The sequence below is a fragment of the Pezoporus occidentalis genome, unplaced genomic scaffold (assembly GCF_034315485.1).
Source record: "Pezoporus occidentalis ecotype Australia unplaced genomic scaffold, CSIRO_AGI_Poc_V1 ctg81, whole genome shotgun sequence".
Lineage (NCBI taxonomy): Eukaryota > Metazoa > Chordata > Aves > Psittaciformes > Psittacidae > Pezoporus > Pezoporus occidentalis.
Window position 1 is genome coordinate 6,711,318 of NW_026916170.1, and position 23,106 is coordinate 6,734,423.

At 38.0% G+C, this 23,106-nt stretch overlaps 1 protein-coding gene across 3 annotated transcripts; it reads left to right on the forward strand.

The window, feature by feature from the left end:
• TXLNG (taxilin gamma) lies at nt 1–22,293 on the forward strand. 3 transcript variants are annotated; one of them, XM_062603730.1, is made up of 10 exons: nt 1–246; nt 8,681–8,993; nt 9,717–9,808; nt 12,989–13,159; nt 13,867–14,061; nt 15,415–15,534; nt 16,648–16,722; nt 19,071–19,163; nt 19,678–19,773; nt 20,789–22,293. In XM_062603730.1, the coding sequence occupies exons 1-10, from the start codon at nt 97–99 to the stop codon at nt 21,107–21,109; spliced, it is 1,626 nt and encodes a 541-aa protein (XP_062459714.1). In that variant the 5' UTR covers nt 1–96; the 3' UTR covers nt 21,110–22,293. The 3 variants fall into 3 exon arrangements, with proteins under 3 accessions (XP_062459714.1, XP_062459716.1, XP_062459715.1); XM_062603732.1 differs by lacking the exon at nt 1–246 and adding an exon at nt 2,054–2,158; XM_062603731.1 differs by lacking the exon at nt 1–246 and adding an exon at nt 2,069–2,153.
• The last annotated feature ends 813 nt before the right edge of the window (nt 22,294–23,106 follow it).

Consider the following 23,106-nt stretch of genomic DNA (forward strand, 5'->3'; position numbering starts at 1 on the left):
GCGATTGGCTGCCGCAGGGAGAAGGGGCGGGCAGGCAGGGAGAGCTTCCGGTGTGCCTCGGCTGTCGGCAGCTTGTTTGGATGCTGCCGTCACATCATGGCGACGCGCGGAGCGGAGGCAGCGCGCGGAGGAGGCAGCAGCAGCGGCACCGGCAGCAGCGCGCAGGGACGCAGCCGGCGCCAGAGCCACAGCGGAGAGGAGGAGGCGGTGGCGGCGGCGGCGGTAACAGCGAGCGGCGGCCCGGAGGTGAGGCAGCGCGCAGCCGGGCATGGTGGGAGGGCGCTCCCGCTCCCCACCCGGTGGCTTGTGGTGCCTCGCTCGCCGCCTCCCCCATCCCCACGCGGCCTCGGCGCCCTGCAGGCGCTTGGGGCTGGGGCAGGCCGTACCCCCGCCGCTTCCATGGTTTTCGGGGACCTGGCACGGGGCCGGACAAGCTCCTCTCCGCTTCCCACGGAACTGGACCCGCGCGTGTGTGTCTGAGGGTCGGCATTCTCCTGAGGAGCCGCGGTCGCGTTTCCCCGGCTGGGGGGTTGCTCCAGCCGCTCTCCATGTCCCTCTCCCGAGGGTCGAGAGGCGGTCCCTGCCTCGAGCGCGCGGCGGGCCTTTGGCGGGGGGGGGGGAGGGCGGCACGTGGCGGGGCCCGGTTTGAGGCGGGTCGGGTCGGGGTCCGGGAGGCATTTGCCCGTCTGCCGTTGTCCCGCCACGGTGATCCCGCTGGCTAGAGGTGCCAGGCGCCGTGCCGGCAGTTGGCGCTCACCGGTGCGGGCCGTGGGGTTGAGGTGCGAGGCACGCGTGCCAGAGCGGAGGCTCTGCGTGCCTGCCGCGCGGTGCGTGTGTGGGGGGAGTGCTTCCTTTCGAAATAGGTGAAAAATGGTTCTTTCTCTCATTTTCTTTCCTCTACCGGCACGCCATCAAAAGCGACGGTGTTCTCGGTGACTTTACAATAATGTCTTGTTGCGTGTCCATATAGGAAAAACCTAAAATGTTTGTGCAGCGAACAGCAAAGACTTAAAACGTGCAGTAGTTGAGCCGTGACATCACCAACACGCTGCCTGACAGAACTGCCACGGTAATCTCATGTGCCACTTAGGTATCTCATCCTGTGTCCTTACATAAATCCAAGTGGCTTTTTTTTTTTGTGGGACCTTTCTTGAATGCTACAAAGAATAAAAACGTCCCATACATAGTAACTTGGTGGTGGTGGTGGTTGTTTATTTTGGCTCTTGGGGAGGGATTTAAGAGGCTCTGGAGGTATTTTTTCCTCAAAGAAAAACCATCTCTTGTGCTGTGTGTTTTTTTTGAAGCTCCTTACTGGAGCTTGTAAGGGGCTTGTAAGGAACTTTAGCATCTGCGACGAAAGCAGATGCTGATGATTAAAACCAAAATACAAATAAAATCCAAAACACACAAACAGACTGGCATCTCCACGCTGGTTCATCTACCTGCAGTTGAATGGAATTGAGCATTTTAAAAAGGTGAAATGTGACAGGGAATATTAAGCAAATTTTACTTCAAATTTTTTTTTTGTGAATTAAAAATCCTTAAGCAGTCTCTTGCAGCGTCCCTCCCCCTGCCTTGGTACAGGGGAGCTTCTTTATTTTTAGGTTCTTTGTGACCTGTTTGCATTGTGAATTCGGAACTCGTCTATCCTGCTTTTTCCAGAAACGTAATGTGGATGACTAGAAAACCATTAGGGTTATAGTGAAGAGGAAGTGAAGCCTCATTGGTGGAAGTGATTCATGCTATATTAAATATTTTCTTAATTAGCACCTGTCTCAGCCCCTTGCATTAAAAAAGGACTGGTGAAATGTGTAGCACTTGGCCCTGTAAGTGCCCTGAAAGTTTCCATTTAAGCTTTGGGTTCTTCCAATGGTTTTTGGGATTTTTTCCCCTAGAATTACAGGAATTATTTTTAATGTCTTAAGGGAAAGCAGGGAAGAGATGGTTTTAATTACTTTTTTCAGAGCACAGAGGAAAAAGAATGACACAAAAGAAATTTTTTTTTTTTTTTTAAATTTTTCTTTCATTTGAGGTTGCTTGAGGTAAATAAAGCTATTTTTAAAAGCAGGAATCTCTTCTGCAGCATAAGGTTGATGAAAGTAAGAGCAAGAAGCATGGAAGGGGTAACAGAAATATAAGGACCAGAAGCAAAGGTCATGTAACAATGTGTTTGAAACAATATTAGACACTTAATCTTTGATGTAAGGCCAGCAGTGTTAATAGCGGTCTGTTAACATTGACTTTGTATTGACTTATAAAGATAAAATACAGATTTCCACAGTAGGTATTTCTTAATCGGCCTCCTGCTGTGTTGGGACTTACTTCCAAGCTTGCAATGCTTTGAAACTAATGATGACCAGTACTGCAGGTGCCTCAGTCCAGTGTTTTGAAAGTAGGTAAATGAGCACATAGAACATAATTTTTAATGTAATGACAGAACAAGGTGAAATGTTTGTTTGAAGTGACTTTCTGATCTCACAATTAAGATTGTAGTTTGGTGGGGAAGGCACCTTGGCCACCACTTTTTCAGAAAGGTGTAATTAGGCTGCATGATCATCCAAGTCAGTGAACACAGTATAGGAAAGTATTTATTGCATGGAGAAATAACCTTAATAAGCTAGTCTCATGGTCACAAGCGCCTGAATTATTGTGTCTAGACCAGTGGATGAAGGTGCACCTGCTGCAAAATTCAAACCCGAATTCTGTGACATCCCAAAATGCTACTTTTTGTGGAGAAGACATGACTAACATTGCTACCAAGAATGACTGTTCTTTTAGCACAATAGTTATGTTAAATGAACTCTTCTTGAATATCTGTATTGAGGAAAAGTATATCACACAAACGTTTTCAAAACATGTTAGCAGGTAACAGTAAATTGCTGGGATGCAGGAAGCATAACATTTGCTATAAACCATAAACATTTATGAGAAATCACATACTTCTTGCTGTTACAGGTGTTTTTTGTTTCTGTTTGTTTGAATGCAGTTGATCAGGTTAAGGTTTATAAGGCTTTTATGCCCAGTTACATGTGTGGTAGGTTTGAGGATGTAGTCAGCTGAGTGATGTTATTTAAATGGACTTTTCTTGAGCCTGATGCTGAGCAATGATTACATATTTGCTTATATATTTAGGTTGTCTTACAGTTGTGAAGATCTGTTTTGTGTACATGCATTTGTTCTAAAGCTTCCAGGATATTATTTAAAAGTACTAGCAGTTCTGAAGGCTAAGGTTGTAAAAGTCTTCTCACAGTTCAGGCCATCTGCTACTATGGGCGCAGTAAGAGATGTTTTGACAGACTAATACCAGTACTTTTTTTTTTTTTTTTTGTTAGAGTAACTTCCTAGCATATAGGAAAAAAAAAAAGATGTGGATGTAACTACTGCTTATGGTTTTATTTTCAATAAGAGATACAGAGTTTTCAGGAAAAGACTGAGTATGTGTATGCACAGGCGTATAAAATATAGGTATTTGAGTACATGTAGTAGCAATGATAAGTACAGTATATATCAGGTAGCACTTGACTGTGTGTTACGGGCTCTTGTAGGTAAGAGAACAAAAAAGTAAGTCTTATTAATACTTTTTGGCATGGTAAGGAAAGTTCTGCCGAAGTATCTGTTTTGTCCTTACATGCAGTGCACGTTACTGGAGCAGAACTGTTTGAAGTAAAGTTGGCTTAGACTCTTGTGATCATAGCCAGTTACATAAATAGGATACCTCTCTTGTACTCTCATCCTTTAGGTACTGAGAGTTTTCTTGATGCGCAACTTTTTTGATCTAGGTACAAGTTGAGAGAACATAGCAAAAGACTAAATGAAAACTTGCGGATGAGCAGGGGCAGTGTTACCAGTAATTTTCCTGCAGGGCATCCTAAAGTTGTTTGACTTATGACTCTGTCTTAAATAGCTTGAAGATGATACACTAATTCAGAAGTGTCAGCATCTTTTAATAGTTGGTTTAATAGCTAGGTAAATGGCAAGTATCTTGTTTTGTAATGGTAGAGTTTTGAATTTTTGTGAACGATTTTGTGATCTAAAAATGTTACACGTTACCTGTGCAACATACTTTGTCTCTCACTGGACATCTTTCTAGGTATGTAACAGTCTTAATTCTGGCCTGTCAGATTATAGGCCTCCTATCATTAAAGTTGGTTAGAAGCAGCAGGTTGGAAGCCAGCTGGAAGCTGTGGAAGCATGGTATCAACTAGAAAAGGTAGCGGAGATTTCAGTAGAAGGTCTTTGGCAGGGTGATTTTGTTTCTATTCAGTCAGTACTGAATCAGCACTATTACACAATGTGTTTTTGGAAGTTCTGTGTTCTGGCTGGAATGTTGAACTGAGAAGTTCACTAGTCTGATGAGCACTCATTTGAAAAGATAGAGGTAATAGTTGGGGTTGTTCTAACCATTGTCTTGGGGGGGGGGGGGGGGGGGCACAATTTCAGTGACAGAGAATTGTTTAGTACTTAACATTCTCTGTGTGACATTTATTATTGCTGTGCTCCAGCTTGAAGCTTTATACAGATCAAATCTGAACTACCTATAGTAAAGTGTTTAAGAATAATATTGAATGTTGGAAGGCTGTTCAGACTTCTGGTTATGTGTTAATATCTAAAGTGACAGCTAATGGGGAAAATTCTTGGTTAGTCATAATTGGGAAGTCATCTAGCTATTAGTGTTTGTGGCCCTAGTCAGGCAATAGCAGACTTCTCTGTTTAAAACCACTTTCTAATCTAAGTTATTAAAATTCTAATGTATTTATGTTGTGCCACTACTGTTAGTTTTGCTAGAACTTACAGACCACAACTTGATAGAATTTAACTAGTTTTTTTTAAGCTGTTTTTGGTTTGTTATTAGGGTTGCTATAGCTGCTGGTGGAACCACTTCTTTAAATACAGTACGTGGTCACTGATTTTTTTTAATTGTATTTAAGCTGAAAATATTTGATATTGTTACAAAATCTCTCTACTGCCACAGTGAGCTTTGGTTTTGCAGCAAGCATGTTTGCTTGTCACTAAGCTTGGATTTCTTCCATTTTCACTGGAAAACCAAAAGAAGGTTGTCAAGTTTAATAGTTTTTTTCACTATGGCTATTATTTTCAAAGATATTTGAGATGTACAAGATGCTTGTACATAAATCTTTTTCTTGAATTCAGTATTCTGGTAGGTTATTTCTGCCTGCTCTGTTAGACTTCAGAGAATGAGCATGAAGTTCTGAAAATCCTGTTTTTCTTGACAAAGGATGGAGAATACTCAGAGTTAAGAGGTTGTTATTGTCATTACAGAATTGGACTGACACCTAATTTGACTGCTGCAAAAGCCCTGCTGAATTAATGAGGTGGTGGTGTTCACTCTGTGAAACTTTCAGGTGCTGTGGAATATGAATGCTAATTGCCCCAGCTCTGAATTGACAAGAGTTGAGGTTACTATGATGGTTTGCTAGAAGTGGGCATTTTGTGTCTTACTGGTCACAGGTATGCCCCCACCAGTAATTGTTTGGTTTTTTTGTTTGTTGTTGGGGTGGGGTTTTTGTGTTTTGGGTTTGTTTTTTTTTTTTGTGGGTTTTGGTTTTTTCCCCAGAAATGGCAGAATTTTCTCAGCTGAAAACCAGTTAAAAATTCTGGGTTGTTTAAATTTGGAGCAGTGCTTCTCATGAACGTCATCTTGCTGACAGTGTTCTAGTACCTCAGTAGTCAGTGTTAACTATTTAACTGGTGCTTTTTATTTAGTTCCTTGTGCTCTGGCTGTGATTAGATTTACTTTTTTATAGTGACTCTCGTTCTTTGGGTTCTTTCCAACCATCGTGCTAGCACTCCTAGTTGGGAGGATTGCCTGTTAACTGTGCAGTGAGCGGGACTGAGGTACCAGTCTGGCTATGAACTGTTAGAACAAGCTGTGTGAATGTTGTGGCTAGCACAACAGGGGTGGGTATGAAAAAGGGGAATGAAGTGATAGCAAGAGAGCTGCTGCTGTTCAATGTGTAACCACAAATGGAGCCAGTCAGCCTTCTCAGCTGCCTTTTGAAGTTCCTGGCAATTTTGTGCTCTGCTTTCAAAAGTTTATGGGAGTCTGTTTATGGATTTCAGAAGGTCTGGAAATAATGTGCCAAACCAGGAATTTTCGAGTTTAGAGCAGACTTTCCCTACCTTTTGCCAGGCTTCTTAGGTACAAGTATCTGAACCAGAAGTTCATGTCCTATGTAATAGAAAAAATGCAAGTTTCAGCTGTTGTATTGGTACTGCAATTCTGCTCTGGTATCACATTGTGATCTGATACCTCTGATCTTTCCTGTCTTGTCACTCTAATGCAACATCGTTTCTTTGGCTTCTGTATGAATCATGATTTGTGGAGATCTCTGCCATGTCTTCAGACCTTGATATCTATGAAAAGGATAAGCAGTCTCTGTTGTTTTCACATTTCTTGTCCTTTTTTAAGAAGAATCTTGTTTGTTTAGCTGACCCTAAACTTGGGAGGGGTAAGTCTTTCCTGTGCCAATGGAAGCCCCACAGTTTAAGATTACATAGGAAAAAATATGCATCTTACAGCTCTAAAAAGTCTGTTAAATCTTGGTTCTTTTTTACAGCAGTTATATTACTGCATTACCTTTGCAGGCATTTATCAAATATTTTGTCTTGCATTATTGGAGAATAAAATTGGCAGTCCTTGTTTCTTTTTTTTTTTTCCCATAAACCACATGCATCACTTCCACACTTGTAAAAAGCTGTGAAAGTGAATCTTCCTTTATAAGTCAGAAGTTGCTCCTAAATGTGTATGCAGATTATTTGCAGTTAAAAAACTTACTGTCATTCATGAAAGATACTGTATGAATTCCATCATTCTGAAGAATGAATCTGCCTTAGATAAGGTCTAAAACAAGGGACTTTATTTACGTGTAGAGAACAGCTAAGCTGTCATAAGCTCTTTAACAATATTAACACATTTGTTTAATGATTTTTAAATAACTCTTCAAAGCATGCTGAACAAATTTGGAGTTGAAATATATCTCACAATATATTATTAGTGTTGGCTGCGTTCTTTTGATGTTGGCAAATTCCTTTTGAAGAGGAAAGGAGTACATCTGTGCAGAATACAAAACCCAGTACAAACTCCAGGTTTAAGATTTAGGACATTTTTAATATTAAAAATATAAGGTAATATGAAATAAATCTGTGCTTAAACAATGAAATTCTGCATATAAATGGGTCCTGCTTTTATAATTTCTTGTGACTTTAACAAAACATTTTCTGTTCACTGAAAACAAATCAGTTAGAATGATCACTTTGGCAGTGAAGTGAGTTCAGCTCTGCTTATTATACTTTCATTCATGGATGCATGTTGTATAGTAGGATCACAAATCCACAGCAAAAAATTCCACTGCCAAGTACTGTCTGGAGTCCCAGCCTCTATACTGTAACAAAACAAAAAAAGAACACCCAACCACACGCCCTTGAATTTCTCTTGTCAGCCTTAAATATATCTAGAAACTGAGAATGTTGTCCTGGTGGTTGAGAGAGGAGTCTGGTAGCTGCTCAGTAGTATATAGAGTGATATTACCAGTATATAGAGTGATATTACTGCTCCAAAATACTGGACATATCACTGGCGTTCTAAAGCAACTGGTGATGTTTAACTTTTTGGTTAAATGATTAAACCTTTGGGTGTTTAGGAAATGTTTGGAGAGAAAGTTGTTTAATTGAGCAGAAATAATGTATTGTTAAAAATCATAGGCAGTAGGACTCCAAATCTGAAGCCAGTTAATACTTACTTTTTTTGATGACTTCATAGATTTAAATTTTAAATTTAAAAAATGGATGTGCTTCCAGTTACGTTTATAATTCTTGTTAAAACAACAGATATTCTCCAGTCATGAGCTGACACTCTTATTTGGCATTCTGATTGAGGTAGTTTGAACTCTTACCCTAGGTGTGTTATCAGTGTATTTCTGTGTATTTCTTTAGACTTCCTAGTAGGTTAATTCCCTCCCTGCCTCTCCCTCTTTCTTGCAGTATATCTCAGGTTATTTCAGAACTGGTATGTTCCACTTTTCTGGAACCAATATGTAATAATGTTGGGTTTTATAATGTTGTCCTCCTGTCTCAATTTATATACCTTATTTTTCAGATAACAATACATAAACCTAGTTAAACTCTTGCTGAGTTTTAGGTTTGGTATACTTAGTGTTGATTTGTGAGATTTTAAGAACTATGACGGGAGAAGTGTTTGCATTTAAGATTGTGTGCTGAGATGATAGCCAGTTAGTTTTGGAGCTTTAAGAACAAATTTCCATGGGAACTTTTTATTTCTAGAGTATAAACATTCCTGCAATTACAGGGTTTCAAATTTGTTTTGTAAAAGAGCACTTAGGATTTTGGACTGTTGTATGCTGTTTTCTTCATCACTCTTTAGGCTCATTCTGTCTACAGTTACTTATATACCTGCCTTAACAGCAGTGAATATCAACTTGAATCATAGAATCATTAGGGTTGGAAAGGACCTTAAGATCATCTAGTTCCAACCCCCTGCCATGGGCAGGGACACCTTACACTAAATCATATCACCCAAGGCCTCGAAATAATAATAATAAGGATGGGATTTTACTTTTACTTGTCCATGCAAAAGAAAGTTGAAAGTTTTTGTTTTTAGTATAGTTGATTGATTGTTCACGTCCTCCTTTCCCTTCTGAAGTTGGTTGTTGGTGCAATGGAAGAAGCTGTTTCTCAGGAGATGGGAATGAATAACCAGGATCAGCTGGTGAAGAGCAAGTGCGATGAACTGTCTGGCACACCACTGCGGCACGCACAGTCCAACTGTTGTGGCCTGGAAAACACAGCTTCATTGGAAGAAGCTGAGTGTATCACAAAGAACAGAAAGCACCCGGGGTCCACATGCTGCTCTCAAGAGTCTCGTGAGGAAACTCCTGGGAGAGAAGAAGCCCGTACTGATCCACCTGATGGCCAGCAAGATCCAGAGAGTGAAAAACACAAGGAGAAAACTTTGGGTATGTTCTCTTCAGCATTTTGATTTTTAAATGGCTTTAATATTTTCATAAAATAGCAATGCATTTGCTCTGTCTTTGTCTCAGGTTTACTCTGTAGCCAAAACTTGTCATCTTTAACAAGGTATTCTGAGAAAAGGTGCGCTTCTGCTTAGGAAAAGACAATTCTTAATGCATATGTAAGAATCCTTCAGCTGGTAATGCTATTTTTAAAGGAACTTTTATAACAGTAATAATGTGGTAATTACTAATCAGCTTTTTTAACTTTCCGGTGGTTGGATTAACTTTTAAATTTGGGATTGTGGTGTCCAATGCTACCAAGGCACTGCTGATATTTAAATTCCAGAACCTTATTAAAAACACTTGTGTGAATATCCTTTATTAGCAAAAACTTAACCTTTTAAATTTTGCTCTTTTAGATTTTTCTTTTTATCTGTGCTATTAAAAATATATGTAAAAATATTTTTGTGGTTTTAAGGTTAAAGTAATAACTTTTACTTTTTGTAACTTTATCCAAGTTATGTAATGTCACATAGGCAACACAAATTCTTACTGTGATGGCTTCCCATGTGTCAACTCTTAGGATTATGCAGCTATCAAACCAAAGAACAACTTAATTTGTGCTAATTTCTCATGGATCTGTATTTTACTTTTCTAAAGATAGGCTCTTTTCTGGTACTTTTTTTTTTTCTTTTCTCAATTTGGTGGTTTTCATCCAATTCATAGGAAAAGAAGTATTGTTATTAATGCAAGCCTTGAACACACTTTCTACACCAGAGGAAAAGCTGGCAGCTTTGTGCAAGAAGTATGCTGATCTGGTAAGTAATTTGTAAAGATAGCAAGAGTTATTCATGTGTTAATATTAACTATGGAATACAAGAACTTCTGATACAGGACAGTAACAATTTTGAATATTTCACAGTGTTGGCAGGGGAAGAAAAAGCAAGCTCAGGCTTATTATGGGTATTAATTCAGCCAAACTAGCATGCATTCTGCTTCTACATGACTGACTAAATCCAAAGAAAAAACAAGTTATGATAACTTTTTGATAACTTGGCGTTGAAGCGTAGGATTAGGATTAACAGAGAAGTTTAGAGTTTCTTTGGGGAGTAATTATTTTCTTAGTTTTTGTCTGTCAATAATGCTTTTGTGCTAGCATTTTATAATTTATACCCTTTAGGATAAAGGGAAAGAACATATTGGGATAATGAGATATGGAAAAAGTAAGTTATACTTAACTCTTAAGTGATTTTGGGGAGCAGGGGAAGTTAGGTTTAGGTTTAATTTTGCTTTGTGCTTTCTGATTATGCAAAAGAATGGATAGAAAAATAACATTTCTTCATTAACAAATCAAAAAGTCAAAAAGTTAGCAGTGATTGATCATAAAGTGCATTCCTACCCCTAGTAGGAGAAATTATAATTTATTTTCTAAATTAGATGATCATAAAACTGGGGACACACACTCATGAGTTCACTTTTCAGAATGTCCCTGGAGACTTGTTCATCTTGAGACAGGAACAGACAAGAATGGAAAGACTGGAAATACTGTGTGCATGCTTTCCCACCGTATTTGCAGTTACAAAATGAATGTAAAACGAGATAACTGAGGAGTTTGACAAAAGCATGAGGTTTTTTCCTTATGTAGATGTCAGGTGTATTATATACAAAGGTGGTTTTGAAAATGACATAATGGCTGCACCACATGGAGCGTAGCTCTTCTGAAATAATGGGTGTTTTTGTCCTGTGAGATTCAGGATGTCTCCAGAGCTTGAGGATGAGCTAGCACGTAGTCTTTTTATTCACAAAGGCAATACTAATTACTTAAGAATAGACTTAGATTAGTTCTGTTTAGGAAATCCTCCTTGGAGATCTGTTACATTTTAGCTTTTTCTCTGCTCTCTCACATGCACGTTCTTGTCCACATGAGTTAATTTCCTTCAAAACCGGCAGCTTCTATAAGAAGTCACTTTCATTTAAAAGAGATACAATAATACTTTCACAGTGCAACTCAAGGATGAGGAGCCCACCTGAAAATGAGCTTTGATATTGTGAGAGGAAAATGCAGTAAATCAGTTGTTACGAGCAGTTGCTTGTGCATGTGATGCCTTTTCTATTTGAGCAAGCAACTCCCATGTCAAATCACAGTGATGGTGATGGCCTGCATGATGGGCTAGGTTCGCATGAATTTCTTGCTTCTGTGGAAAAAAAAAATTATCTGCACCATCTTAATTTTGAGCGTTCTTGTTGAAGACCATCAGGAGAGAAACATGTTCACATTGTTTTTTCCCCTCCCAGGAGAGGATCTGTAGTCCATAGGCAGCATAACCATTCACAGCCCATAGTTAGTCACCTTCCTGGAAAGCCAGTTGCTTTCCCCAGGATGCTCAGAACTGTTGAGACTTTGGGTGGGAGGTTGTCCAGGTGTAGCAATAGTTGTTTTAGCTGAATGAGTCTCAGAGGTACTCTGTTTCCCTCAGAAAGTTTAGGTTGTGTTCCTTTTAAGATGCATTCTTTTCTTCATGATAGTGGTGATGAGCCACTGGCACAGGTGTCAGCTTTAATGCCAGCAGAGGTTTGAACTGTTTATGACAGTGCACCTACAATGCTTTTTTTCTTTTTTTAAAGATTCATCATCTTTAAAGCTCACTGTCAGGTTTTTCAGTGGTGTCTCATGAAAAGGACTGTACAATAAAGGTAGGAATGCCTCTCTCCTGGCAAAAGATCTTCCACAATTATTTTTTTTTTTTCCTAATTTGGAATCTATCAGGAGATCAGTTTGTGATGTAGGAAGGTTTGCATCCGTGGTGATAGGTCTCATGCTGGCATACATTTACAGGCCTGAAGTTTCATAGATATGCAGACAGCAGAGCCACTTGAAGTATTTTTTCTGGCCACCCAAGAAAAGGGCTTTTTATGTTTGAATATCAAAATATTCCCTTAACAATCCTTTTCTCCAAACTAGATTAAATATACATTTAATTTACTGTTGTCATGGAGGTGCTTAATTGTATTTATTCTTTCTTCTGTGCTTCAGCATTACTTTGAGCTCTTTCAAAAAACCAGCCCTGTATTATTATTCTATCATGGTGATGTTCCTTGTTGTCAGCCGCCTTTTCCTGTGGTGTCCCAAGGCTGAGGCACTAATAAGGAGCAGTGTTGAACTTAATTGTTACCTTCTTTACAACAGAACAGACTAAACAAAATGGTTTCTTGGGGAGCCCAGAAATCCTGTGTAATGGAACTTACTTTCAACTAGATATTAATGCAAGAAACTTCTATTCACTGGATATTCATAGAATATATATTGAAGTCAGCACCATATACGTAGTTTAACACTGTCATTTACAGTCTAAAGAGCCTAAAGAGGTACAACAAAGAATTTGCTTCAAATAGTTGAGACTACAGAACTCTTAAGTCATCAAAGTCTGAGCTGTGCAGCTTTAATAGTACTTGATTTGTCAGGGCTGCTGGTTGTATCTGTTCCATTCTGAAATACCTTAGCATTTTACAAACTTGTATCAATTACTGCTTCCTTTGGTAGGAGCTCCTGCTGACAAGAAAGAACTGTGCACACATTTATGTGGATTTTTGTTTCTGATACTAGAGAGAGACCTGTTGGATAAACAGCTGTGTGTACCTTGCAGATAAGAGTGGAAAACATTGTGACCTGTTGAAAAGCCAGTTTCAGTTGGTTTTTAATTACATCTGCCACATCCTTCTTTCTCAGAGCTAGTTCTAACCCTGTGGCTGAATGCAGGCCCGTGGTCCCTTATCCTCACAGGCTAAGTTGGAATTTGTGTATTTCCATCTTCTGTCCTTGCACATTTAGAATTGTCTGTAGGATGATGGAAGTTTCTTTTTAAGTGTCAACTTGGGGGTCTTAATGAAGTTATTTTACTTTCTTTCATCTGAAAGTTGTAAAAGTTTATTCAGTCTGCTCATCTAGAAGAATATAGTTTCACCTATGTTTATTTAATAAATATAATCTCTAATGTTAGTTGGAGGAGAGTCGAAATGTTCAAAAGCAGATGAAGATACTGCAGAAGAAGCAAGCACAAGTTGTGAAGGAGAAAGTCCACTTGCAGAGTGAGCATAGCAAGGCCATTTTGGCACGTAGCAAACTGGAATCTCTCTGCCGGGAGCTTCAGCGTCATAACAAGACTTTGAAGGTTAGTTTATATAAATTACAATGCCAGTGGTGGTGGAAATCTGACTTTATTGGCTACTGCTTAAAATCAAGGCTGCTGCTTTTTACTTATCACTTCGCTTGTTATCTGTACCTGCAGAAGAAGAGTGTCATGTGATGTAAGTGTCCCTGATTTTAAGGTAAAACATGTAGGTATAATTAACCTTGCTATTTTTTTTTTTTCCCCTTCTATTACTTGCAGTATGTAATTTTGGCATATTTGGTTCTGGAAGCAGTGCTTTTCTGGGGAAAAAAATAGCACAACTGAAATATAATGGCAGCATGAAATGGCATGGTATCAAAAAAGGCTTGATTCTGTCAGAATATAATGGATGGGAGTATAATGGAAGAGAGCCAAGATATTCTTATCTGTGATCACTGTAGGAAATCAGTGCTGGTTTTAACATCTGGGTAGTTCTTACACTTGCAAAGGTATTCATGTAACATCTTGTAATACCAGCCTCTCTGTAATGTTCAGAGTGGTAAAGAAAAGATTCTTTAGAAGTTCTGGAGTTTCTGTATGTACACACTTCATATGGGTAGTCAGTACAACATGCTATGGCTTATATTAACTCTAGTACTCTAGAACTTGAAACTGTACAGAAGTGTAATACTACTATTATTTCTGACTCAAAAATATGAAAAAGGTCCATGGTTTAGCTTGAACACATTAATATTCTCTCACAAAAGGAAGAAAACATGCAGCAAGCACGTGAGGAAGAAGAAAGACGGAAAGAAGCAACTGCACACTTCCAGATTACACTGAATGAAATTCAGGCTCAACTGGAACAGCATGGTATACATAATGCCAAGCTCCGCCAGGAAAATATTGAACTGGGGGAAAAACTGAAGAAACTCATTGAGCAGTATGCACTGCGAGAAGAGGTGCTTACATTATGCTTCTAATGGGATACTGTTAGTTCCTTGACTGTAAAGATCAGATAACTATTTATAGGGGACAAAACCCTGTAATATTTTACAGCCATCATGTATATAAATTATTCCTTTTACTTCACTACTGTGAAAAATTAAGTAGCCGTTGAGCCCACTGTCTGCCTTTTCTGTCTGGTTTTGCATATCTAAATTCAAGATATATTGAAAAAAAAATCTTTCATGGTGAAAGTGGTCAGACAGAAATGAGTAGTCTAGAGACTGGGAAATCTGTCTTTAGAGTTATTCAGAACTCAGCTGGGCCAGACGTGAGCAGCCTGATCAGACACTGCAGCTGACTGGGGTTTGAATGAACTAAAGCTTCCAAAGGTTATTTCCAACATAAGTATGTGTTTGAAGTTCTTCTAAATTATAAATTTACCAGCATAAGAGTTATTGTCTGTTTTACTTTGATTCATTATGGTTGGTGGTTTTTGGGAAGCTCCTTTATGTATGTAGCTGCTCTTGTTGGCACAGAATCAAAGTAAGCTATCGTGCTTTAAGAATATATTTGGACCAGTGGTATGGAAATGACTCTATTATAGGACTAACCGAGCTAGCTTCAATTGGCACCAGCATGTAAGCTAGCCAGTCTAAGCTACAGTAGTGGAAAAAGGCAGCTCTTGTCAAAGAGAGAATTGACTTTCAGGGAGTTCTACAGCTAAGATTAGCTTGCTAGTTTTTAATTGGCAGAGGAGATTTGGAATGTAGTTATTCAGTTGTGGTTCTTTTTCTTGGGGGTGGGGAGGTTGGTTAGTTTTAAACCTGGAACAGTTAGAGAGCTTTCTGTAGACTAGTTCCCACCTTCATGAGATAATGTGGGGAAGAGAAAAGGTAGAAAGATGCCTCATGCTACTTACAGATGCATGTAAGACTGCAAAAGTCAGTGATTTGTGGAATTTCATCAGCTAAATAAATTGTTGTTGAAAACTTTGCTCATTTTGAGCTTTTTTTAACAATGAGGACCAGAGATTCTAGAAGTAACAACTACAGTAAGGGTTAGAGATAATACACTACCTTTAGAAGAAAGGATATAGACTACCTGTTACAGGACTTTTGTATGTTTGGTGTGTAGTGACTTACAGCATTGTACCAGTTTAATACAATATGCATCTGGCTTCTGTGAAAGACAATAAAAGCGTAGTTACAGTGCATGGACATAGCAGAGAAAAGGCATGTAAAACAGCCTTTGCCTCTGTTTCTTTTGAATGAAACTTCTAAACAATATGCATTTCCCCATACATGTATATTTACCTTAATTGACCTGTGCACTGTTTATATTTGACTGATATGATTTCCTTTCTTTAGCATATTGATAAAGTGTTCAAACATAAAGAACTGCAGCAGCAACTTGTGGATGCCAAACTTCAGCAAACTACCCAGCTTATTAAAGAAGCAGAGGAGAAACATCAGCGAGAAAGGGAGTTTGTAAGTGAATTCTTTGTAAAGATAAATAACAAAACCCACCAAACCATATTTTTCATGATTTGAAACAGATTCGGCATATTGAGGGTACTGTCTATTGAAAGTTAGGATAGATTTCAACACTGAGACTGAGATTTAAGTTTTGTGTATGTGTAATGCCTTCAATATTAGTGTCCATATTTACAGGCAAGTAATGTTATCGTTTGCATTTTCTCAGCAAACGGGCTGGATATTATTTAGATTTTTTTTTACTGGGAAATGTCTTGAGCTGAAACACCAAAGGTACTCTTGTGGTCAGGAGTTGTAACTTCTGGTTTTACGCTGTAAGAAATAACAAGTGCCGAATAAAGCATATGCTTTTTTGTTTGTCTCCAAAACTATGGCTGATGTTTTATTTATACGTTCATAATCAGCAATTTACTTGCAGTCTTCCAAGAAGTTTGCTTCAAATTAAAAAAAAATAATACTTAGGTGAAGTGGTGGTTTGTTTTGGTTTGTTTTTTTGTTTGTTTTTTTTTGCCAGTGTTCCTTATGTATCTGTAACTTCTAGACAAAGCCTTGCTTTTCCTGTATTATCTTAAAATGATCATCCAGTGTGGGGTTGTTCTGTATTTTTAAAACATAATTTTGGAATCAGATGCTGATGAAAATCTTTTCAAAGATGAACCTACAAAATGGTGTCAAGTTGAAGCAAAATTGGTTTTAACTAGACTGTAAAGGCTATTGTAAAGGCAGTATTAGTGACTGGAGAAATGGAGGAAGAAAATAAATCAGGTTACAAAACAGTTATAAATTGCATACAGTTTCTTAATGAGCTACTCATAAATTTAGCAGTTCAAACTTGCTGCAGAAATAGAAATGTTGACTCATGCTACCAATTAGAAAAATGTCTCAAAAATTTCTGCGTGCCAGCACATGTTTCAAATCATATATGTGAAAGTATAGTAATAAAAAAGCCCAAGTGAGAAAACATGGTTGGATGGCAGTTAGGCGATGTTAATGTTTGTTTCTTTTTCGTCATAAATGAAGCCATTTATAGGAGTACTTTCTGCATTATAAGGCTTTCTGCATTGTTGTTTGTTGTTTGTTTTTTTTTGTTTTGCTTTTTTTTTTTAGTTGCTAAAAGAAGCTACTGAGTCCAGACACAAATGTGAACAGATGAAGCAGCAGGAAGCTCAGCTGAAGCAGCAGGTATTTTTTTGGTGGTTGTTTTTTGTTTTGTTTTTTGTTTGTTTGTGGGTTGTTTTTTGGTGTTTTTTTGTTGTTGTTGTTTTGTTTTTTTGTTTGGTTTTTTTTTAACAGAGTTGTCTTCAATACATTTTTTCTAAAAAGAAAACACCAAAATATTTGTGATTGTAGTGAACATAATGCAACATACAGAAAAACTACATGTTATCATTCGTGCAGATACGTATCATTCAGATGTTATACGCTACTTGTGAAAATTATTTGGTGTTTTTTAATTGTCTTTAATTTCCAGTAGTTAACTCTTCGATAGTGAAGTGTGAAATGCAAGTTGTAAAGACATTTTTGTACTTGCTGTGTAATACTTCTGGAGAGTACTGTAACTGGGAGGTGCTAAACATTGAATTGCTGGAATTAGTATACTTTTTAACTATTAGTGATAGTATTACAAAGACCAGAATATATGAAAGTTTAACAGTCTATTCATTGTGATGGCTACTTCACCATTCCTTGGCTTCTCTGAAACTCTTGTTTTCTCTTCTACAATTTTATTTTGCTGGAATGAATCATGTTTGGTTTTAATGTGTTTATGTATGTGTGTGTGTATAGATAGATATATACACACACACAGATATATATATCTATATAGAGAGATATATATGTATCTGTTCAGAACCAGAGAGGCCCTTGTGACTATAGAGAGTTGGGTGAGGATTTTTACCCAGAATTTGTTCCTTACTGTTTCTGTCTCATCCTGTTGTAGAGGACTGGGAACAAGCCATGTCACATCTATCTCTGTAGTTATTCAGATTTAGTAACCTGAGTGTCTCTGTCCACAAAAACCTGCTATCTTCGGATTGTTTTCTTGCTATAAATGCTACAGCAAAATCTTCTCTGTGAGTGGAGAAATAGCCTCCAGTTTTTGCACTTTGGTTCTGGATCACCTGCAGTCATTGTCCAAACGCAAGCTCAGCACATAAGGCAGAGGGAAGTGGTTGGTTCAGCACATATATACATAGCATCTGAGAAGCAGTAGCTATTTCTTTTATTGTATACCTCTTACTGCTTCACTTTTGTGAGGCTTTGTGTTAAGTCTTCTTGCAAGCTCTATTTCATTCCTTTTTTCTGTGCTTACTATACCTAATTCTTTTCCAGGCTCTCCAACAGTTCTGTTCCAAGTGTGTGTGTATTTGTGCAGTTAGATGTAATCATGTGGACACCTCTCCACTGAACTTCAATACATTAATACCCAAATTATCCCAAGTAGTTTTTTGTCATGCTTAGTCTTTTATGATTTTTTTTTTTTTGGTAGTTGATTACCTTTTATTCAAAATGCCACTGCCTTTTTGTTACGCATTTTAATGGTAACGGTGCGTATAGTTTGTGGTTTCCTGGGGCTGACAGATTCTTCTGTAGAATAAGATGAGCTAGAAGGTTCAGTTACAATAGCAGCAGTCGTCATGTACTGTTGACAAGCCAAGCTAATTCCTGTTATGAAGTTGCCTCTAGTACTAGGGCAAAATATATTTGTGTTCTGAACGGTATTGTCCTTTAATCCTCAGTGTAAGAATTGAGAGAACTGATTATTCAGGTGGACTAGGAAGATGGTCATGTATTCTTAGAACATCAAATCACACATTGGTATTATAGGTTGTTTTAGTAAGGACCATAAGGTTTTGGGATATTTTTTTTTTAAACAGGTTATGTTAATGAATATATTTTTCAGTTCCTTAATTATTGGCCTTGTGATGTAGGGCAAGAAAATTTTCTGTCATTGTAGATTAATATTCTTCACTTGTTAAAATGTAAGCCTTTTCACTATTAAATTAATTCCTTGTCAGTATTCTCTGCCCATTCTTTTTGCTTAGTGGGCAGATTTCATAATTGTGAATGTGTATTTGATTTCTGGAATGAATCGTATTTATTTTGTCCCAGCCTTGCTTGTTACCTGTGGGTGGTTATGGAGAGGTTTTTCGAGTATGATTTCACTAACCAGGTGCTGAATTTCCTGTATCTGTCGAGATGATTTTTTTTTTTATTTTTTTTTTTTTTTTTTTCAGTAGGGAAGCAAAAATGAGATAGTGATGAACTGTGATGTCTTCAAACATTTTATTAGGCATAATACCCTTTCTACTTAAGAATATATTGCTGTTCTGTAATCTTGGAACTCCTTTATATTCGGTTTCAATAGCAGGTTTTCAGACAGGTTCTGCAAGCTTCTCAAATGGAGATCATAGGATAGTATAAAAAAAATTTTAATCCTCTAATATTTTGAGTTTCATTTTGCCTTGTACTATATTTTTGTATTTGTATACAGCTGTTCGGATTAATGTTCGTGCCTCTTTTTCCAACAGCTTTCTCTTTACATGGATAAGTTTGAAGAATTCCAGACCACCATGGCAAAAAGTAATGAACTCTTTACAACCTTCAGGCAAGAAATGGAGAAGGTACTTACAGGATTACCTGGTTTCATAAAAAGTAATATAAACATGCATGCTGTTACTGGGATGCATTTTAGATTTTATAACAGTGTTTACCTTCTGAAAATATATGAAATATTTTTCAATTTATTTTGGATCATAACATAGAGCTTAAAAATTTGTCATATTATGGAAGAGAAATGGTTTTGGAGGTTTTTTTAACAGTTTTTAACACACTTACGTAATAACCAAAATCCTAATTTGAGTGTTTTATTAAAGGCATAAAATACTTCTCAGTCTTCTTGGCTGTGCTTTTTTAAAACTTCTTTCCCTGGAGCCCTTTAGTTTTGCTTGAAAGTTGCTAGTCTGCTTCTTCTAAGGATCAATCTTGTTTTCTTTGAATGCAGAATTTGTATGTGCGGGGTTGATTTTTGAGCAAAAAGACTTCCCTGTAAAATAACTTGTTCAAACTGAACTTGGAAAGTAACAATAAGAAGTCAACGCAAGCCACAAAATTAAGTCTTCTGTTTGTCTCTTGCAGATGACAAAGAAGATTAAGAAACTGGAAAAAGAAACCATAGTGTGGCGTACAAAATGGGAAAACAACAACAAGGCTCTTCTGCAAATGGCTGAAGAGGTAACTACCATTTAAGCAGCAGTATGTCTAAACTAGAGTCTATGTCCTGGAGAACTTCATGCAATTTCTTAGTTTTAAAGAACTGAATATACTGCACAGTAGCTGCCTCTTGGTTTGTCTGCTGTATGGTTTCTGTTCTGTAAATGGTACTGGTGGTCTTAGACATGAAAAACCAAAAGCTGATTTATAAATCTAAACTCACGACAAAATCAGCCTTATCTTTTCTTGCTTACTGTTTAATTGGTGGGATAATGTGTATAAAATCATGCAAGCTGAATGAATTTCCTGTATTGTAGTATGCTGAGCAAAGTTCAGTCAGTGCTGTGATAGAAATAAGTTTTAAATACCCAAGACAGACATGAAGGAAATAACACGTGTAAGGAATCAGTTACTTTTCTACACTGCTTCTGCTTTTAGCGTCATGAAATACCATTACCTACCTAATCGTAGTCTAGTAAAAGAGGAGCTAAAACAGTTTTCACAGAAACTATAGGCATACAGTTCTGTCTGCACTGTCAAAGGTCTAGTTTAAGTATATGAGGTATGATCTTGCTAGGCTGTGCTAAGTCCTATAGGTTTGCTATGGCACTGCTTATCTTTCTCAGTTCTTTTAAGGAGCTAGTTAAGAGAACCAGGACTACGATACCTGCTGACCTGGATTTTGGATTGTAGATTTCCCTCATTTGTGCCCTTCTGCTCCCTATAATTGCCATTATTTGGGTTGTAAATGCCTTGTATCGGGATCCTTACTGATGCTCAGCCCTCACAATTAGCATTATGCTGTTATAGAGGTATCAACTGCTTGTTGCTAAAGGTGTGTGTTGCCACTCCAGCTTAGACAAGCCATTGCTAGTGGTCAGGTATTCTAAGGAAATTTGCTCTGGAATTTGACCTACTGGATTAATTAGAACTTAATATTCAGGATTAAATAGTAGTCAGTCTTTTAATTTAAGGGGGGAAAAAAAACCAAACAAAATCAGTGTAATCACAGAGCTTTTTGTCTTTCGTCCTTCAGAAAACAGTAAGAGATAAAGAATACAAGGGCTTTCAAATAAAACTGGAGCGCTTGGAAAAGCTATGCAGGGCTCTTCAGACAGAGAGGAATGAGCTGAATGAGAAGGTGGAAGTCCTGAAGGAGCAGGTTTCTCTCAGAGAAGCAGATGTGGATCTAGCTGTGCAGGTGTTGCAGTCCTGCACGCTCAATTCCCACGAGGAGCTGGGAACTCCCAGTGACATGGAACCAGGAATCCAACCTGATGTGGAATCACTTGTGGCAAATAATTTGGCAAAGACTGTCTCAACAAGTCCTGTTCCTGGCACTGAATCTGTAGACTAAAATGAAGTGTAAACACTGTATTGAGAGATATATTTTGTGTATAACTTTCTCTGTTGGTGGTAACTATTTGGTTTTGTGGTGAAAATTTTCTTACTTTTTCTACCATATCTGTATTTTCTTAGAACTACTGGACTTACGTGGTACAGGAAGCTGCATAGCAGCTTTAAATAGCTTAAACTATAGATTTTCCACAACTGTGTTGCACATCTGCCTCATTTTTTTAAAAGAAAATATTTTTCCATAAAAGGATGCATGTGCATTTCCTCCCCACAACACAGATCACTGTCATGGAAGACCGTGTACAGATACAACATCGTTCTGGGGAAAATAGTGACAGCAGGTCACATTTTGGTTTAAATAATATCATTCTGGTTTTGTTCATTGATTCGTCACTCAATATACTAAAGAATACTGATTTCCCCGATAAATGTATCTGCATTAGGATGTCTAATGGCCAGTAAAAAAAAGTCAGCTTTCCCCTCTAGTATGTTTTCATATATATGAATGGAAAACTAAAGGTCCAGGACATAGTAAAAAATGTTTAAAGGCTTTTACGTACTTTGTGGTATGAAAAAAACAGCTTTGAAATATGTCAATTTGCAGCTGGTGAAACAGGGTGTACAACTTTGTGCAGGCTTCTCAGGGTTGTGTTGTAAAGGCTGGTTTGGGCTATTTGCTCTATCTGTGAACGTGTTAAATATAAATACGTGAAAAAACGCACAGCAACGTTACTGAGTGGGATTTTGCCATTGTGTAGCCTATTCCATGGGTGTTAGTCATGTTCTTCCCTCTTAGCTGCAGCGTGTCCATCACATGGTTATCCTGACTAGAGGAATCCATTGCTGTCTAGACAAATCTCCAGATTATCTGAAAGGCCAAAAAATAGACATTTACTGCTGGAGGCATGGAAAACATGAGTCTGTAGCATATAGGCTTTCTCTAACAGCCTTGTATGCAGTATATTTAAGTTAAGCATGTACTGGTTATAAGTGAACAGGTAGATTCAAATACTTTTCTTGAAGTACAACATGGAATTTCTTGCACGCTCAACCTCAAAGCTGTACCAGTTGGCAGAGTGCCTTCCCAGTTAGGTTATCTGGTAAAGATGGTACTTCAAGTTCTTATTCTTAACATACCACAAGAGAAGCTCCCTTGTTAACCATAAAAAAAAAATCCTAGAAAAATTGATAGCCACATTTTGACTTTTGTTCCTGAAAGAAACTAGGACCAGCATTTAACTTCGGACAAGGCAATGTGTGAAAAAACTGCAAGCTACCCATAACTTTAGTTCCCATGTATTTACTTTCTAGTTTTGGTTGCTGTCATTTTAGGAAATATGAACATGTGTAGCCTTTTCTGGTACTTAAAGTTCTTTGCACTTACTTGGGAGAGGTTTTCTGAATCCAGCGCATCTCTCAATGAGCTTCCCACCCTCGTTGCCCGTGACCATTTAGTGGCTAAATTACTTGAATGTTCAGACTGCACTGAGCTCCTGATCCTTTTGCTGTAGTAATGTACATTGAGATATTGTAGCTGTCTCTGAGAGAGTAAGGTCATATAAGGCCTAATAGATGTGTTTTAGCTCATACCACTAAGAGGAGCTGTGCAAAACTGACACTTCTTAAATGGTGGAGCAAATGGGAAGCTGGCCATCTTTCTTCTAGATTTGTGCAAGGTTTGTGTTTGTGGTCCAAGCACAATGCAGGAATGAAAAGAAGGTAGCAGTGAGCAGTCAGTCACATTAGACTAGGAGCTTTGAAATGTTAATCATGCTAACCATATGGCATAAAAAAAAGACTGGAAAGAAGTATTTCAGACTTGCTTTTCAAATTACTTGCTTTACAGAATCAGACTGTTTAAAAAAAAATAAAATAGTACTTGTGAGGACTAGTTTTCAGCTAACACTAAGCATGAAGTAATTTTCCTGAGGAAAAGTGAAAAACTTTGTATCTGATGCATCATACCCTTGGCAAGGTAGGACATACAGTTTTCTATTT